Genomic DNA, 18,090 nt, shown 5'->3' with positions numbered 1-18,090 from the left:
ACTCGGGCCGAGGGAAGGACACCCCCTTCGCTTCAGGGAAAGGAATGTAACCTTTGAGACTTCGGGCAGAACTGCAAATCAACGGCTGGAGCAGGCCTCAGCCCTGGTGCTCAGCCTGAATGCAGCCCAGGGTAGCCGCAGCTGAGAAACAAGGCTCTGTCTGGGTTTTCAATGGGCCTTCACACAGCAAAGCTCAGAGTCCCCAGATGTGATGGGTCCTATCCACGTCCCTGCTAACAGCAGTGCTTGGAGTCAATGTGACTCCAGCCTGGACTCGAAGTGGGGAGAGGTGTGGTGTGAAGCTCTGCAAATCAGTCTGGTTCAGCACCCCACCCTGGCAAGGACTACCCTTCCGTGCCTCAGTTTCTCCACCTGCAGCAAAGGGAGAACACGACTCCAGCCCCCATTCCAGGAGAGAGGGTGTAAAAGATGCTTCTGAAGACTCAAAATGATCCTCACTGGTTAGGAGATTCAGCTGAAGCACCTGAAATTCTCCTATGGCTCCGAACGGCTGAGCCTTCGCGCAGGAGGCGGGAAGTGCGCTTCGGAGGAAGGGAAGAAGGATACGTATGATCACCCTTAAAAATATGACACATTTTATTGTCCTGTCCCAAGAGGGAGGAGGGCTGGTTTCCCAGAAACCTCAAAGCGTCTGTAGAACAGAAGAGGCATATAAAAGCTGACTGCTGCCTATTGCTGTTTTCCTACCTGCGGACACGTGCATCCCCACCGCTGAAGGACAGTCAATAGTGAACACAATAAAATGCTCCTATGACTACCAGTCTCCAATGCCAAAAGGGGTGGGGAAAAAAAAAAGGATGAATGACAAAGGTGTGGAATGTTACAGTTTCCATTGTTACAATAATCAGCAATATTTTAATTACATGACAAAGAAACCCTGTACGATACGATGCTAGGTGAATATATATTTATATAATAAATCCATAAAGTAAATAGGAACCCTATGATTTTTTAAAAAGCTTGTTTTTGGTCCTCAGAAAATCCTGCTCCAAGACAACTGTGAACAAGCGTGTCAGGAGATGCCCAGCAGTGAACTGAACAGACGGGGTGTTAGCATGCCTGCTCCTCAGGCCATGCCACGGCCTTGATTTCCTACATGCTTTGAGCGCCCGGCCTCCCTCCTGCCTGTAGACAGGGCCCGGCGCCATTTCCTCCTCCCTCCCCAAAACCCAAGAGGTTCCCAGCCGTGTGGGCACAGTGAGTGAGCAGGCCTGGGCCTGTCATGCATGCAGCAAACAGTGCTTAGCTGCCTTTTCTCCAAAGCCTCTTGCTAAAGGGGTGTAAGGGGGCCTGCCAGCGGCTGAGAATCAAGGGATGCAGCCCAAGTCTCACACGCTCTTCGGGGCCCGTTAGCACCGGAGTGAAGAGACCTGTGGGAAGGGGAACAGCCCCTTCCCCAGCGTGTGCCACCAGCTCTGTGCCTCAGCCCAATGGGAAACCCTCCCCGGACGGCGCAGGTGAGTCGTGCGACAGTGAAACTGATCTCAGTGCATCTGTGGCAAGTGGGGAGAAATGGGAATGCAAAACCATTTCACTTGGCCTGCCCCCCCCCAAACAAACACGCTTAAAACCCACCCGACCGTGCTACGAGGGCTCCGGAGTACGTACAGTGCAACAGGGCTGCAGCTCAGCAATCAAGTGGTTTTTTCTTTACGCCTTATTGCTTTGTTCTTATTCAAAATGTGCCGGTTCATTAAAAGCCAGCGGGCCCAAGACTTCCTAGGGTGGGGACACAGTTCTCTGCCTCCAGAGCTCAGAGAATTTGGTCTGCGTAAGGAGGATTCAGAACGCTTCCCCACAAAGTCCAAAAAAACCGAGCACTGCACTTTTCAAAGGGAACGTTGCAATTCTGTGAGTAGAAGATTAAACCACAGAGCGCGCAAGGCAATAGCCAGCAAGTACTGCGCTAGGCACCAGAGGCTCCTCTGCAGGCTGGCTCAAGGTGGCAGCGTCAGCCCCAAGGGACAGAACGGACGTCCTGTCAGCCCATCTAGTTTCGCTGAGGAAACAGCCATGATGAGGCAGCAGACGATGCTACCAAGCAGGGAGCTGCTTTTCCTGCACACAGTCTGGGGGAGGGGAGCTGTGCTGACGCCTGCATGAAGGGAGGCTGCATTGCTTCCCCCATCCTGCACTAGGCCTGGACTAGCTAGCTGGGGGTTTGCTAGACCCTGTCGTTGCTACCGAAATGAAGTGACTGGACTTGGGGGCACGAGATCTGTATGGAGGCAGGGTTAGGAAAAGAGGGAATCCCTGAAAAATGCTGCTCCGATGGATTTTGCTGGGGTGACAGACTTGTTCGGGTTTCTGCTACACAGTGGCATAAATTACAGAGGGCAAAGAGGCAGCAAAGGGAAAGGTTCAATTTCAAACAGACTAGTCAACAGATTATTTTTTAAGCTCAGTTGAAAAAATAGAAGGGGCTATATTTAACAAAAATAGCCATCTGAACCAGAGCCGCCGCGTGCTTGGCAGACTCTCCCTTCTTCCCCTTGCCAGGAAATCCCAAAGCGACTAATTGTGAGAAAAACATGTGAAGCCCGCCCTCCCCCACGTTTAACAGAGCGAAGTGAAGAGAATCATTGCATAGGTACATGGTTCATCAATATGCACTAACCACCGACTGGAATGCAGGCTAACTCCCAGGATCGCCCAGTGCGCATGTGGCTTCCCTCCTCCGGCGGGCGATCCTGGCGCCGAGGGACAGTTTGTGCGGGAATGCAGAGCAGAGCTTCGGGCCTTGCTCCTGCCGCCGCCGCCAGCTCACAGGTCACTCTCGCCGTACAGGGCCGTGGAAAAGGACTTGTAGTCCAGGGCTCCGGGCACGGCGTCGGGCCCCTGGTACGGTGCCATGCGAGCGATGCAGTACTCCGCTTGGTCCGGGGGCAGCTCTCGCCTCAGCTCCTCTGCTGTGATGTAGTTCTGGGGGGAAGGAGAGCGCCAGTCAGTGGCTAAGTGACACACTCTCCACAGACCGTGCCTGGACACATGGAGTGCGCTGGGTGGGGATGGGGCACAGCAGATGCAGGATGTGGGAACTGCCAGTGGGCTGTCTGAGCATGCCAGCCTGGCCCCGGGCCTGAGGCCTTAAGCTACGCTTGCGGATGGGGACCTCATTCCTAGGTTCAGTTTTGCTACTGAGGAGATGGCTTGGAAGCTACCAGCTGCCTTCCCCGTCCCCAGCCCAGCTCCAGCGCCAGCTCCAGCGCCAGCCTCGAGGCAGCAGCAGGAAGGCCATGGCTGGCCACACACCCCCAGCTCACCTTGTCTCCGGCCAGGACCTTGAAGGAGGCGATAACCTGGTCGGCCGTGTCAGTGTCCGTGGTCTCTCGGGACATGAAGTCGATGAAGGCCTGGAAGGTCACAATCCCGCTGTTGTTGGGATCCACAACGCTCATTATCCGGTTGAACTCGGCATCTCCCTACAGGGGGAGGAGAAGCTTTGATGGACTCAGAGACCAGCTCGGGCAGAGCTGCAGGTATGGGGCTTGAAAGGGTGACACCGAACACACCAGGTGGGGCAAAACCAGCTGGCCTCCCATCGGCACCCCCAGCTCCTGGCCAGCAAGGGGACCACACAGCTTGCTCCGGCCATGCCGCTCCTTCGTACAGAGCAAGGCCACAGCGATTCTCTGCGCCATGCAAGAGTCCGCCAGCTTGCAGAGCCGGAGCCCTGGTGCAGGCCATGGGCTGTGCCTTGCCCCCGTCCTGACCGCCATGTGCCACACAGCTGGCCGGGACAAGCCCCTGCTGACAGGAACAGATCTTAGGCCAGGAGTGGCTACCAGCGAGCCAGTCCCACCTTGGCAGAGGGGCTCCACTGGGGCTTGGCCAGGGCTGCTGCAGAGCACATGCCGGAGGGGAGCAGTCTGATGCAGGCAGGAGCATCGGCCCCCCAGCAGAGCCCCTCAAACCCAGCTAGGCAAGAGGGCAGTAAGTTGTCGCAGGCTCTCGGGCCGATTCCCTCAGCAAAGCCACTCAGCTTATGGAGGGTCTGCCCAACTTGTGGCTGCTGCCAGCTCCACCCAGGAAACGTAGCTCTTGCAAGGAAGCGCTGAGCTGCGGCAAGGCAGCACGGGGCTCCAGATGGGCTCATGGCCAAGGAGGGCAGGGCCTCTGGCCACGCCACCACCTGGCCACAGACAGCGCCCCCAGACGCGAGGCTGTCCCGGCTGGCGTGCTCTGGCAGAGCACGACTTGAGGGAAAGAAAGGAACGAACGAGCGGAGAGCGTACCAGGCTGTATCCTGTGGAGATAAGGAGAGCTCGGAAGTCATCTGTGTCCATGCTTCCTGTGTGCTTCTATTTGGAGGGCATGGCAGGGGAGGAGGGGGCCAGCCCCGAGAGGGGCAGATGGACGGGGCATGCAAAGACACGACAACAGGGGGACAGGGAGGGAAAGGGCCCCACGGAAGGAGAGAGAGGCAGAGTTTAGTTACGAAGGCATCGTGGAAATGGCCGCAGCGTGGCCAGGCGATGGAGGAGAGGGGTTGAACGTCAGAATCGCACACACACAAATGGTCGGAGGAGCGACGAAGGGGGTGAAGGAAGAGAGAAAGGAGACCATGTTAATTGCATTAGCAGCGGCAGGCTGTGCAGTAGACGCTCGGTACCTGTCTGTCATTTTCCACATCGTATCCCAAGCTGATGAGGCAGGCTTTGAACTCCTCGGGTCCCAGGGTCCCACCGTGGTCCTGCCGTCGGGGAACCACACAACATGCAGGATGAAGGGGTCAGAGCGTGGCGAGGCGCCGCACCAGGATTCACGGAGACGATGGCATGCACATCGGGGAGGGGGAGGAACGACATGCACATGGGGAGCAGGGAGAAGGGAAAAATACGCCATTAGTGGCACTGAAATCAACTCGCTGCCCCAGGAGGGAAGGGCTGACTGAGCCTGAGCTTAGCTGTCACTTATAACCCCAGCTGCAGCCACATGCCTACAGCTTGCTCACGCCATGGAGGAAGTTCAGCCCCCAAAACCATGGGTCAAGTGCTCGAGGAGCTCCTAGCCAGGCAGCTCGACCCCCTGGCTCCACTGCGTGCGCCGGCCGCTGTGTGGGGACACCCACTCGCCGCGGCGCTTGGGAGAATGGTTCCGACACGCTCCTGAAACCACTTCCCGACAGCGGCCTGTGGCGCTTTGGCCACACTGACCCTAGCTCGCTAGTTTAATGGGAACTGGCGCCCTCCTAGCCGGCCAGGCTTGCAGGGAGGAAGCTCAAAGCCATTTTCGTTGGGAACAAGCGTCCTTCACGCGTGCCTGGGCGCCTCCCGAAACACGGACAGCCTGGCTGGGCCAGAAGGGCACAACTAACGCTGGCACAGGGACTGTTCAGAGGATGGAGGGAATGCTAGGTGGGACACTGCTCTGCCTGGCCTCCCTGGCGAGCAAGGGGCACCCGCTGCTGGACAGCTGCCCATGGCTCCACCTCTCCTCCCCTCTGCTAAAAAGCACTTCATTCTTTGCAAGGGGTTTAGCAAATGCCCCCCAGCCACCCTGTCTACCTGCTGAAGTTCTAGCAGACGGACAGAGTGGCTAAGGCCTGGGACAAGTGGAGAAAGGCGCTCCAGGCTGGCACGTTAAAGAGCAGACACCAAGCCCAGCATTGGCACCCTAGGTGCCCGTGGCCCCACGACCAGCCGGGAGCCACGCGTGCGGGCCCCGTGGTTACCTTGTCAAAGTGGTTAAAGGAAGCGCGGAATTCCTGCATCTGCTCCTGGCTGATTCCCTTGGCATCGCGGGTCAGGATCTGGTTCTCCACTTCGTTGATGGTGCGGGCGATGGTGGTGAGGAGCTGCTCCCAGCCAACGCGAATATGCTACAGCAGCCGGAGAGAGGCTGTTACCGGGGCGTCGGGCGCTAGGAGCACTTCAGAGACGCTGGGAGCCTCTTCACATGGGCACCAGCCACACAGCTCTAGAGGGCTTATGGTCACCCAGTGCCCATTCCGACGGGCACGGACGGAAACCAATGGCACCCTGGCTCCAGAGCCCACAGAAAGCTACGTTCTCTAGCCACGAGCCCCCGGGGTGCCAGCTTCATGCAGAGCCTCTGCATTTGCACGGAGCCTTTCACTTACACCGACGTGCAACAGATCACACAGAAGGGATGGAGAATACTGAACCAATGCTTAACTGCGGGCAGAAGGCAGCGACCCAAGGGGAGGTCCTTAATGACCGAAGCCCGCTGCGGCTCTGGTGCAGCTGAGCCCCGAGCCTACCTCCATGGTGTAGTTGGTGTGCTTGTTATCGAAGATCAGCGCCTCCTGGATCAGCTGGTGCTGCTGCTCCAGCACGTCGCTGTTGGGCTTGTAGTCCACAATGCTCTGCTCGTACTGCTTGAGGTGGTTCAGCTGGTCCTCCAGCGTGCCGTTCATCTCAATGGAGATGCGCCCTATTTCCTGGGGGGGAAGGGGGCACAGCAGCCAGCCTGAGAGTTTCCATAAAGGGACACTTGAGCCCCCCTCCACAGCCTGCTCAACACCAGTCTCCTGCCAGCTCATTCTGCTGGGCTCTTTCCTGCTCCCGCACCCGCAATACCAGGCTGGCAGGCCTAGTTCTGCCCTACGGGGCACTGTGCAGCTGCCAGGGAATCGGGGGGCAATCTAGTGGGTGGAGCAGGAAGAAAAGCCCGTTCTCTTGTAGCAGGAACAGAAATGGGTTTGCCAGGGAGCCAGTATGAGGAAGGTGCCAGTCGCCCCCCCTTTTCAGAGCAGCGCGCTGCACGGCTGGGAAAGGCCAGGCCAGGCAGGGCTAGGCCTGGGCTATCTGGCTAAGTGGGGCAGTAACCCTGCGGGACCGCTCTCCGGTTTGCTCAGGGTGAGAGCGGCTCAAGGCAGCTGTCTGGACACCCGGTGGTGCTTTAACTCCGGCGCTGAGAGGGTCAGCTGGGTCACTCCAGTTCCCAGCGAGTCCTCCTGGGAATCACTTAGCACGCGCAGACCGACCCAGACGCCCCCAGAGGCAGCGATTGCAGACTGAGCTCTTACCTCCATTTTGGTCTGTATCCAGGGCCCAACGATGTTGGCCTGGCTGGCAAACTGCCGCCGCAAGTGCTCATTGGACTGCTGCTTGCTCTGCTCATCCAGCAGGGCGTGGTCCCGCTTGGGCACCAGCTGCTGCACCTGTGAGGAACAAGGAGCCCATGGAACCGAGGCCTCTCTGCCCTGCTCAGGGCTGGTGAAGCGGCAGGTGCCCAGGGATGGGCCCGTGGATCCCGGAGCAGACTGTCAGCAGAGGAAGTTCGGCTATAACAGCCACCGAGGCCAGGCAGCGTGATGCCGCTCACAGGGCAAAGGCCTGCTGCCCCCTGCTCTCCGCAATGCACCCTCCTTCCTGGCTGTGCAATGCACAAAGCAGGTCAGTTACCTGCCCTGAGCCAGAGCCAGCAGAGCGAGTGCCCCCCGCGCTGTGCTCCTCATGCCGCCTGGAAATGCAAATCCACAGGGACCCACTGCTGCATCCAAGCCTGCCCCCCGCAGAGCTGGGAACACGCAGCCATCCAGCGATCAGAGCCCCCCCCCCCCCCCCCACTAAGCCCGCAGAGCTGGGAACACGCAGCCATCCAGTGATCAGAGCCCGCCCCCCCTCCACTAAGCCCGCAGAGCTGGGAACACGCAGCCATCCAGCGATCAGAGCCCGCCCCCCCCCACTAAGCCCGCAGAGCTGGGAACACGCAGCCATCCAGCGATCAGAGCCCCCCCCCCCCACTAAGCCCGCAGAGCTGGGAACACGCAGCCATCCAGTGATCAGAGCCCCCCCCCCCCACTAAGCCCGCAGAGCTGGGAACACGCAGCCATCCAGCGATCAGATCCCCCCCCCCCCCACTAAGCCCGCAGAGCTGGGAACACGCAGCCATCCAGCGATCAGAGCCCCCCCCCCCCCCCACTAAGCCCGCAGAGCTGGGAACACGCAGCCATCCAGCGATCAGAGCCCCCCCCCCCCCACTAAGCCTACTGAGCTGGGAACACGCAGCCATCCAGCGATCAGAGCCCCCCCCCCCAGCCTACTGAGCTGGGAACACGCAGCCATCCAGTGATCAGAGCCCCCCCCCCCCCCACTAAGCCCGCAGAGCTGGGAACACGCAGCCATCCAGTGATCAGAGCCCCCCCCCCCCCACTAAGCCCGCAGAGCTGGGAACACGCAGCCATCCAGCGATCAGAGCCCCCCCCCCCCCCCCACTAAGCCCGCAGAGCTGGGAACACACAGCCATCCAGTGATCAGAGCCCCCCCCCCCCCCACTAAGCCCGCAGAGCTGGGAACACGCAGCCATCCAGTGATCAGAGCCCCCCCCCCCCCACTAAGCCCGCAGAGCTGGGAACACGCAGCCATCCAGCGATCAGAGCCCCCCCCCCCCCCCACTAAGCCCGCAGAGCTGGGAACACGCAGCCATCCAGCGATCAGAGCCCCCCCCCCCACTAAGCCCGCAGAGCTGGGAACACGCAGCCATCCAGCGATCAGAGCCCCCCCCCCCCCCCCACTAAGCCCGCAGAGCTGGGAACACGCAGCCATCCAGCGATCAGAGCCCCCCCCCCCCCCACTAAGCCCGCAGAGCTGGGAACACGCAGCCATCCAGCGATCAGAGCCCGCCCCCCCCCCACTAAGCCCGCAGAGCTGGGAACACGCAGCCATCCAGCGATCAGAGCCCCCCCCCCCCCACACTAAGCCCGCAGAGCTGGGAACACGCAGCCATCCAGCGATCAGAGCCCCCCCCCCCACTAAGCCCGCAGAGCTGGGAACACGCAGCCATCCAGTGATCAGAGCCCCCCCCCCCACTAAGCCCGCAGAGCTGGGAACACGCAGCCATCCAGTGATCAGAGCCCCCCCCCCCCCCCCAGCCTACTGAGCTGGGAACACGCAGCCATCCAGTGATCAGAGCCCCCCCCCCCCCCCACTAAGCCCGCAGAGCTGGGAACACGCAGCCATCCAGCGATCAGAGCCGCCCCCCCCCCCCCCCAGCCTACTGAGCTGGGAACACGCAGCCATCCAGTGATCAGAGCCCCCCCCCCCCCCCCCCAGCCTACTGAGCTGGGAACACGCAGCCATCCAGTGATCAGAGCCCCCCCCCCCCCCCCACTAAGCCCGCAGAGCTGGGAACACGCAGCCATCCAGCGATCAGAGCCCCCCCCCCCCCCCACTAAGCCCGCAGAGCTGGGAACACACAGCCATCCAGCGATCAGAGCCCCCCCCGCCCACTAAGCCCGCAGAGCTGGGAACACGCAGCCATCCAGTGATCAGAGCCCCCCCCCCCCCCACTAAGCCCGCAGAGCTGGGAACACGCAGCCATCCAGCGATCAGAGCCCCCCCCCCCCCCCAGCCTACTGAGCTGGGAACACGCAGCCATCCAGCGATCAGAGCCCCCCCCCCCCCCCACTAAGCCCGCAGAGCTGGGAACACGCAGCCATCCAGCGATCAGATCCCCCCCCCCCCCCCCACTAAGCCCGCAGAGCTGGGAACACGCAGCCATCCAGCGATCAGAGCCCCCCCCCCCCCACTAAGCCCGCAGAGCTGGGAACACACAGCCATCCAGCGATCTGAACCCCCATCTCCCCCGATAAGCCCGCAGAGCTGGGAACACACAGCCATCCAGCGATCAGAGCCCCCCCCCCCCCCCACTAAGCCCGCAGAGCTGGGAACACACAGCCATCCAGCGATCAGAGCCCCCCCCCCCCCCCCCCCACTAAGCCCGCAGAGCTGGGAACACGCAGCCATCCAGCGATCAGAGCCCCCCCCCCCCCACTAAGCCCGCAGAGCTGGGAACACACAGCCATCCAGCGATCTGAACCCCCATCTCCCCCGATAAGCCCGCAGAGCTGGGAACACACAGCCATCCAGCGATCTGAACCCCCATCTCCCCCGATAAGCCCGCAGAGCTGGGAACACGCAGCCATCCACGGGGCTGCGAACGGGTTACAAGTGACCATCCACAGCACACCCTATGAGCGGGGTCAGCTGGGGGCAGAGGCATCAGCAGCAGGAGCCTATTTTACCTGCTCTCTTTCCCAAGGCAGTGGCTAGGTTTCCAGCCAGGCAGCCTGACGAACAAGCCAGCAATGGCTGAGCAAACCCGGGTACTTCTGGGCAGCCCTGCAAGCAGAGCGTGGGCAGCGTTACCCACCCTTTCCCACTTGGAGTTGATGATCTGCGGGGTGACCGATGTGTAGGGGTTGTTCCCGGGCAGCTTGATGCTGTTGTAGTCCGCAATTCGCTGAGCCTCGCTCTGGATGCCCAGGATGGCCTCACGCTCTTTGTCTGCGTCAGGCAGGGTGGATTTGAACTGGTCGTGCGCGGCAATCAGGCCCTGGCAGAGAGAGCATCCCAGTCAGACAAACAGCTGAAAGCTAAGAGGCCAGAGAGCATTTTAGCGAGCCCTGTCCCGCCCCGCTGGGGACAGGCAAAATGCTGCCTTGCAGCGCCCTCAGGTGGTGAGGGGTTCAGGCAAAAAGATGCATCAGAGCTCACAAGTCAATGGAAACAGACGCTCTGGATCCCAGCGACCCAACCTAACCGCAGCTGTGGGACGCTGGGGCACAGAAACCCAGTCACAAGATGGCCCCAAAGAGCCTCTCCAAGGAGCACGATCTACGGCCACATAAGCCAGCCTTCTAGCCTGGGGGAGCAGTGTCCCCAAGCCCTGGCCCCTCCTACCTCTATCTCCTCGATGGTGTGCACAATGAACATGTCCTGCAGGTCCTCCATGGCGCTCTCCATCCAGTTGTTGAATGGCGCCGCCCTCTTGGCGTACTCCAGGTGCAGCTGGTCAATGGTCTCCAGCTGCTTCTCTGTTTTCTGAGCAGGGGGACAGGCCCAGCTGAATTAGGAACAGGCACGGGCATGCCTCCACCAGGCCGTGGCGGCTCTTTACCTCTCCCTGCCTCTGGGAGGCAGAGCACAGCACCAGCAAAGACTTGCTTACCTCAAGGGCTTCTCTCCTGCTGTGGGTCAGGGACCCCAGAGCGTCCCACTGATCACAGATCTTCTGGCACCGAGCATTCACGCTGGGGGAGTCGTAGTAATCCAGCTCACTGGGGGAACACACAAGTAATGTACTTGCTAAAAGCCTTCCCTAGACCGTGGCTCCCCTCCAGCTCCAGCCTCCCAGCCAGGGCACTGGGGGACGTGGGGAAGGCTGCAGGGGTGTGTGATTCCACCAGCTAGCACCACCTTGCTTAGAGTGGCCTTGCCTACCCGGCGGCAGCAGGTGGGACCCGAGGAGCCACGGTGCAGCAGGGAGGGCTGCTGGAGCCGTCCCCTGTGGGGTCGCGCAGCAGGCATGGCGAAGCAGCGCCTCACCTCTGCTGCGGCGCCTGCACCGAGCCGAGCGTGCCGCAGACATGTCTGCCAACAGGCAGCACTTTCAGCAACGGGGAGCTTAACCCGCAGGCCCCCAGCACGGGGCCGAGTGCTGCTGGAAGGCCAGAAGTGGGTGCATGTCTGAGGCTGGGCGTAAAGCTGGAGGCTGAGGGAGGGTGGCAGGGCTAGCCGTGAGCCCCGCTGAAAGGGAGACAGCAGCTGCCCCTCCCCTCCGCAGGCTCTCTCCAGGAAGCAGTGCTCCAGGTTCTCCGCCACTGGGATAAGGACTCCATTCATGGCTGTGCCTTGCCTTCGGCTCTCAGTGAACTAATTGTGCGCAAGTTTATCTGGCTGGAAAGAGGCCGCGGCTCGCTGGAATCTCTTACAATAACTGCATTTGTACAGCGGGGGAGGGGACGGGGACAGAACAATGGGGGCACTGTGTGTATTCTGGGGAGCACCACCCTCGTAGGACCCAGCAAACAGAGGTGCCCAACAGTCCAGTCGCAAGAGCCAGGCCTCCTTGGAAAAAAGCGTGTAAGAGCGCCCAACTCTGCCAAAGCCTGGGACAGTGTCTCTTTGTCCAGGCCCCGGACAGGGGAATCGGTGCCAGGGACCGATGGGTACCCGGCAAACGCCTCTCCGGGCTTACACAGGGGTGGAACAGAACAGACGGGGCAGGCCGGGCACTGGACCGGCAGCGACTGACAAGCCACTCCTGACACTAAGCCAGGCCCGGTCTCTCCTGCCCCACGTGGCTATGCTGTCTGGGCCAGGCAAGCCATGCCGCTGGTGGGCGGAAGGGGGCAGGGACCCATGGGAGGCGCCTACTTGAGCTCCTGCGCAATGGCTGCAATCTGCTCCACACGGTCCTGGTGAGCTGCCAGGTCGCTCTCGAAGGCCTCGTGCTTCCTGATGAGGGCTTTGATGTCTGACAGGGTGGCGGTTTCGTAGTCCTTCTGCCTCAGCATGGCTTCCTTCCCTGGGGGAGGGAGAGCAGCACAGCCCATCACCCCCAGCACCCAGGGGAGCAACATTCAGCCTTGCGGGTCTGCCCCTGCCCCCACCACACTCAGGAGCTGGAGCTCGCAGAGAAGGCTGAGAGATGGGCAGCGGTGTCCCATCCCTGGCTCACCCCCTCTGCATCCACAGATCTTGTCCCCACGTGCTGGGGTTTCACGGGACGGGCTCAGCCCTCTAAGGGCAAGGACATGGCAGATTAACAGAGCAGCAGCCACCTGGTGCTATGGCCCCGGCCCCGGGCAGATTGGCCATGAAGTCAGCCAAGGGCAGCCCAGGCTGGAGGGACTCTGCAGGGCAGCGACTGAGCGGCAAGGGGATGCCCGGGAAGGTTACTAACACGGCGGCAGCCTGCTCAGCTTCTACCTGCGCTCACAGGATGCTGCAGTGCGTAGGGTCAGACACACCCGTGGCCAGTAAGAACATCTGAGCCTAAGAACGGTCCATCCAGCCCTGTGTCCTGCCTGCCAGCAGCAGCCAATGCCACATACCCCAGAGGGGGGCATTACAACCTAATCCTCACGCGATCCCTCGCCTGTCACCCGTTCCCAGACAAACAGTGGCTGGGGACACCTATCCTGGCTGATAGCCATTGATGGACCTAACCTCCAGGAATCTATCTAGCTCTTTTTTGAGCTTTGTTCAAAGTCCCAGTCTTCACAAAATCCTCTGGCAGGGAGTTCACAGGAGACTTTAATCTGAAGAGATTAAAGAGACTGGGCCTTTTCAGCTTCACAAAGAAGAGTTGAAGGGGGGATAGGAGAGAGGGCCATAAAATCATGACTGGTGTGGAAAAAGTGAACAAGGAAAAGTTACTGACTTGCTCCCACACTAGAACTAGGGGTCACCCAACGCAATGAAGAGGCAGCAGGTTTAAAACAAACCAAAGGAAGTTTTTCTTCACTCCGTGCACAGTTGACGTGTGGAACTCCTTGCCAGAGGATGTGGTGAGGACTAGGGTTCAAACAAGCGCTAGCTAGATTGATGGAGATTACGTCCATCGATGGCCATTAGCCAGGATGGGTAGGAATGGTGTCCCTAGCCTCTGTCAGGAAATGGATGACAGGGGAGGGATCACGTGAGGATTCCGTTGTGTTCCCTCCCTCTGGGGCAGCTGGTATTGGCCACTGTCAGCCGACAGGACACTGTGCTAGATGGACCTTTGCTCTGACCCAGTATAGCTGTTATGTTCCTTTTGCCAGACCCAGCTCACCCTGACCAATTCCTAGGCCCAGAGACACGTGGCTACCTTCAGTCCAAGACTCGTGGATGGAGGCTTTCTGCCTGAACTTTTCAGCGAGGTGGTCCAGCCGCTCCAGACGCCTGATCTCGTTCAGCAGCCACTCTTCGTAACCCTTCTCAGCCTGTTCCAAGTGCTGCCAGCCATTATTAATGTCCTGAGGTTCAAGCATAGGAAGCCAGTGGGTTAGAACAATGAATAGTTGGGTCAGAGCCAGAAAAATGTATGAAGCACATAAGGGAAATCTCAGCACGATGGGGAACAAATATTTCCAGGGTTTGCCAGTCTAGCAGGGGAGATCTAGCCGGTCAATGTCTGGAAGCTGAAGCTGGACAAAGAACATGGCTAACAGAGGAATTAATTATCACTGGGCAGGGTTAAATCAAGGAGAGATGTTTCTCCAACAGCTCTGCTCGAGTTATTTGGGGGCAGGTCTCTGGCCTGAGTTATACAGGGGACGAGACCACATGATCACAGTGGGCCTTTCTGGCCTTGAAGTGCATGAGTAGCCCGTATTTCCAGCAGGATGTCGGGGCAGGGACGCACCACCTCTCCTAGCCATGGGCAGGAGTGCGCAAGGACTATCAGTGGAGCGGCTGGCGGAGCAGCAGCATCACTAGCCATGGGGGAAGTTAAATGCCACAATGTCTTTGCTGCCAGGAGCAGAAGAGCTTGCGCATCTCTGGCACACAGAGAAACGGGACACTGAAATGGCTGTTAATGCCCACGAAGGGCCCTGGCCTACACTACTGCACTCCCAAGCCGGTATTTGTGGGGGTAAGCGAGATTCAGATTTGGCCCTTGATCTTCCAACGCAAGCTCACAAATCCAGCCCTTCTAGGCAGTACCGTTTGCAGCCAGGAAGCATGCAGAATACAAGGCGGCTGATTCTAGGCCGCAGTGCCCTGTACACAGGTCCCTAGCAGGAAGCTGCTGCTGGACAGTTAACAGAAGCAGAAAGTGGACTCAAACCAGCTCCCTCCTTAGCTGGGCTAAACTGAGTTGTGCTCACTCCGCTGTGCTGCAGGCGTTGCTCTGCTTCGCCCTGCCCCCCTTGCGTGCTTCAGGCAACACCCCAGCTACTCACCGAGACCATCTTGCCCTCCGAGGGCATGAAGGCAGGCCGGTTGCTCAGCCGGAGTTTAGTCTGCAAGGTGTTGAAGTTTATCTCCAGCTGACACTTCTCCTGCACTTTGGGAGGCTTATGGACCCGCCTGTAGTCACGGAAGTCTTCCAGTTTCTGCTGCATCTCATGAATGGTCTTCTGTGGGACACGGTCCTCCAGCCAGGGGACAGTGCGTTTAATCCACTCCAGCAGCTGCGGAAGGGCAGAGGCTGAGTAAAAGGAGCGTGGGGAGCAGCAGCCATCTCCCCCTCATCATTGGTTTTTAAAGGGGGAAAGTTGCTGTCATGCCAGGGACGGCACAACCTGACAGCATCCCGTGGAGACACGCCTCCCCAGCTAGCAACACGCCTGGTCTCTCATCCCAAAGCTACTCCATCCTCAGCAACAACCCGCCAGGACCCAGCAGCCTCCAGCACACAGGGAGGGGACCAGAAGCCAGGGGACTCACGTCAGAGGCCAGTCTCTCATAGTCCTCCATCAGGTGCTCGTTCTCCTGGTTCACCGCCAGCACTTTGCAAATCCGGTTGGCTGCTGTCTCAGCCTGGGAGGAGACAGGGAGGGGAGATTTTAGGCTCATTTGCAGCAGAGCAGCCAGGACAAGCCAGCAGTCAGGTTACATCTGCCCAGCCCTCACACAGAGGACAGGCAGCCAGGCCCGTCAGAGGGACTGCCTGACCGCGCTAACGAGCGCTTGCCATGCCACGTGGACGATTTACTCCCCGGCTTCATCGGCCAGATGATGCCCTGTGTGCGACACACGACAGTGTAACTCGTCCAGCAGGGAGGCTGCCAGGCCCGGCGGCACTGCCCAGACAGCAGGGGTGAGGGTATGGAGCTGCCCAGGTGTGCTCTGCCAGCACCAGCTCTCTCTTCCCTCCGGTGGCTGAGGCTTCCGCCAAGCAGGGAGCCTCCCGCCGTGCTTGGGAGCTCAGGCTTGCAAGCTCAGCACAGCAGGTGATAGCTCAATGGCCTTGGGAGAACATTTGGCCTGAGCGCCGTGTGGCACCCAGCTCTGGGACAAAGCCGGTATAAGCCCTAGTGCTCATGACTACGCCTCATGTGCCTGTGTCTAAGGCGTCTCCCCAGGATCTTGTGAAAGCACAGCTTGCTAGCTGCAGTAATGGGCATGTGCTCATCACTGCAAGACTTCAGAGCCAGCCTGCAGCAATTACGAACAAGCTGCTGGTGTGTCATCTTCCCACTGCTGCTCCCAGATCCTCTCCTCAGCCCCCTGACACCCACAGCTTCCCTGGGCACCACGCCCAGCGAGAATGGGGCATGTAGTCAGTTGCAGCTGCCAGTGATACAAGCCCAGAATGCTGCATTCGCACATGGACCGTTAACTGGACGGGCTAACAGAATTTGTGAACTAGAATTTTGCCAAGTTAGCATGTTTGTGGTAGGGCCAGAACCCCTCCATTTGGTGTCCCGCACTCCGTATTCAGCACCCTCAGACTCCCAGTGCGCAATGAACACAGGATTGGGCTGCAGAATTGGGTATTTGTCAAGGCACTGCCTGGGTAGTGTCCCGTGGCTTTCAGCAGTTGCATTTTGGATTACGGTCGTCCCAGAATTACAGCACTGAGGCCAGAAGTAGCCACGTTTATTAATCATTTCTCTGTGTCAGGGAGGACAAGCCCGTTCCTTGACTTAAATTTTACTGCAGTCTTTAGTACGATACACACATCTTCCTTTTGCCAGGCAGGTGGGGAAAGATGAAATCCCTGTGTTTTATGTAGGAGAATGGGACACATGGATGCAAAGAAGGAAAATCAAGAGATCAAGTACCTTGTAGGCAGCACAGAAAGAGTCCAAGAAGAGGAGTTGAAAGCCAGACATCAACAGAAATAGTGAAGAGGGTCTATAGGAGGATGGGGAGAGGAAAACAGCTGGGGAAACGAGTTGCCAAAAAGACTAGACATCAGAAGTTTGAATCCCTTTAGCAACAGAGCATGAGATAAGCAGTCTGGAGTCTAAGCAGTCCTCTGTTCCGCACACTGCAGGGCACCACGTAAACCAATTAGACATGCTCACAATGCAGCACACATCAGTTGCCACCTCCGACCTGGGCCTGGAATTTGAGAGCACGGCACACACACAAGCGCACTGGAAAAACCACCACATGCGAGAAGCTAATAAAGCCCAGCTGATGCAGAGAACATGCCAGCTGTGCTCCCAAAGATTAGGGTCAGACAAAGAACAATAAAACACGCTGGGCCAGGCCAGAATTTCACACGTTACACCCGCCCAGGGAGCGCCTGTGAGAAGTGCTAGCTAATGCACTGGAGTTCAGAATGGAAGAGAAGAATTTCAGGCCAGATGGGATAAGTCTGACATGCGGGTGGTTTCACACACTGGCTAGCAAACAAGGTTAATGCACCCAGCCAATACAAGGTTTTCGCTTTCCTGATATGATCCTGATCTTTAATGATCACAGCTTGGAGCCGAACAGACTGTGCCGACTAGCTTAATGCAGCCGGGGAGCAGCTGGCAGGGCCAGGAGCCTAGTTCTGCACTGGGGGTTGTTTTGGGGATGCTCTAAGGCCAGGTCAGACGAGATGGCCTCAGTGGCTCCTTCTGGCCTTAGAATCTCTGAACCGTAAAACACGACGTGCTTGGGGCTGAGGTAATTTACGGATTGGGCACTCCCAACGTTCTGCTGCAAGCAGAGTCAACGGCTTCACAACTTCGCAGCCAGCAGCCCTGGCAAGCTCCCCGGCTCTGCCCTAGACTGTACTACAGATTAGGCCAATATCTGCTAGCTTGGGCAACTCCGTTCCTGACAAGGGGAATGGCCATTCAAAGCCCGAAGGCATGTCAGAGTAGTCGTGATGCCTACAAAACACATGAACAATCAGGCTCTTTAGCGTGCTCTGACCACTGCTCACCCCCTTGACTAACACGGTAACTCCACCATCTGTCTGGTCACCCGTTGTCTCAGACTGGAAAGTCTTCGGGGCACAGCTGAGCGTGGGTGCTGTGTTTGCAGAGTGCCTAGCACAATACAAGCAATAACGGAAGCTACTCCTCCTCTTTGGTCCAAGCACTCCTGGTGCCTCACGTTTGAAATGGAATGCTTCTAGTTCTGCCTGAGCAGTCTGTGCCGCCGTACTGCACATTCCCAACAGTGAAAAGCCGGGAGGACATACTACCAAACTAGAGCAGGACCATTTTATATGGCTGTAATGGCCAGGCACTTCATCTAGACTCGGGCCTCAGCCACTGAGGTCAGTTTCAGCGATGCACCAATAACAGGATGACAAGTAACAGCCACTACAGCGAAACTTGGTTCAGTCTCATCAGAAGGTCTCAGTGGGGCTGGCTCCTGTAGGGCAATCATGAGCCCTACCCCAAGGAGTTTACTCAACAGCTCTCTCAAAATCAAAGCA

At 58.8% G+C, this 18,090-nt stretch overlaps 1 protein-coding gene across 2 annotated transcripts in view; it reads right to left on the bottom strand.

The window, feature by feature from the left end:
• Positions 1-573: 573 nt before the first annotated feature.
• ACTN4 (actinin alpha 4) overlaps positions 574-18,090 on the bottom strand; it is an 81,812-nt gene continuing 64,295 nt past the window's right edge. For both annotated transcript variants that reach the window (XM_075917223.1, XM_075917222.1), the window contains exons 9-21: positions 15,150-15,242; positions 14,663-14,893; positions 13,585-13,732; positions 12,147-12,297; positions 10,939-11,047; positions 10,671-10,811; positions 10,141-10,323; positions 7,013-7,147; positions 6,245-6,424; positions 5,696-5,842; positions 4,634-4,714; positions 3,285-3,443; positions 574-2,943 (exon numbers count right to left, since the gene is read on the bottom strand). In XM_075917223.1, coding sequence (XP_075773338.1) covers positions 2,785-2,943; positions 3,285-3,443; positions 4,634-4,714; positions 5,696-5,842; positions 6,245-6,424; positions 7,013-7,147; positions 10,141-10,323; positions 10,671-10,811; positions 10,939-11,047; positions 12,147-12,297; positions 13,585-13,732; positions 14,663-14,893; positions 15,150-15,242 — 1,917 coding nt within the window. In that variant the 3' untranslated portion in view covers positions 574-2,784. The remainder of the gene's footprint in view (positions 2,944-3,284; positions 3,444-4,633; positions 4,715-5,695; positions 5,843-6,244; positions 6,425-7,012; positions 7,148-10,140; positions 10,324-10,670; positions 10,812-10,938; positions 11,048-12,146; positions 12,298-13,584; positions 13,733-14,662; positions 14,894-15,149; positions 15,243-18,090) is intronic.

The sequence above is a fragment of the Pelodiscus sinensis genome, unplaced genomic scaffold (genome assembly GCF_049634645.1).
Source record: "Pelodiscus sinensis isolate JC-2024 unplaced genomic scaffold, ASM4963464v1 ctg62, whole genome shotgun sequence".
NCBI lineage: Eukaryota > Metazoa > Chordata > Testudines > Trionychidae > Pelodiscus > Pelodiscus sinensis.
Note: the sequence above shows the minus strand (reverse complement) of the source record. Positions and strands in the feature narration are given on the sequence as shown.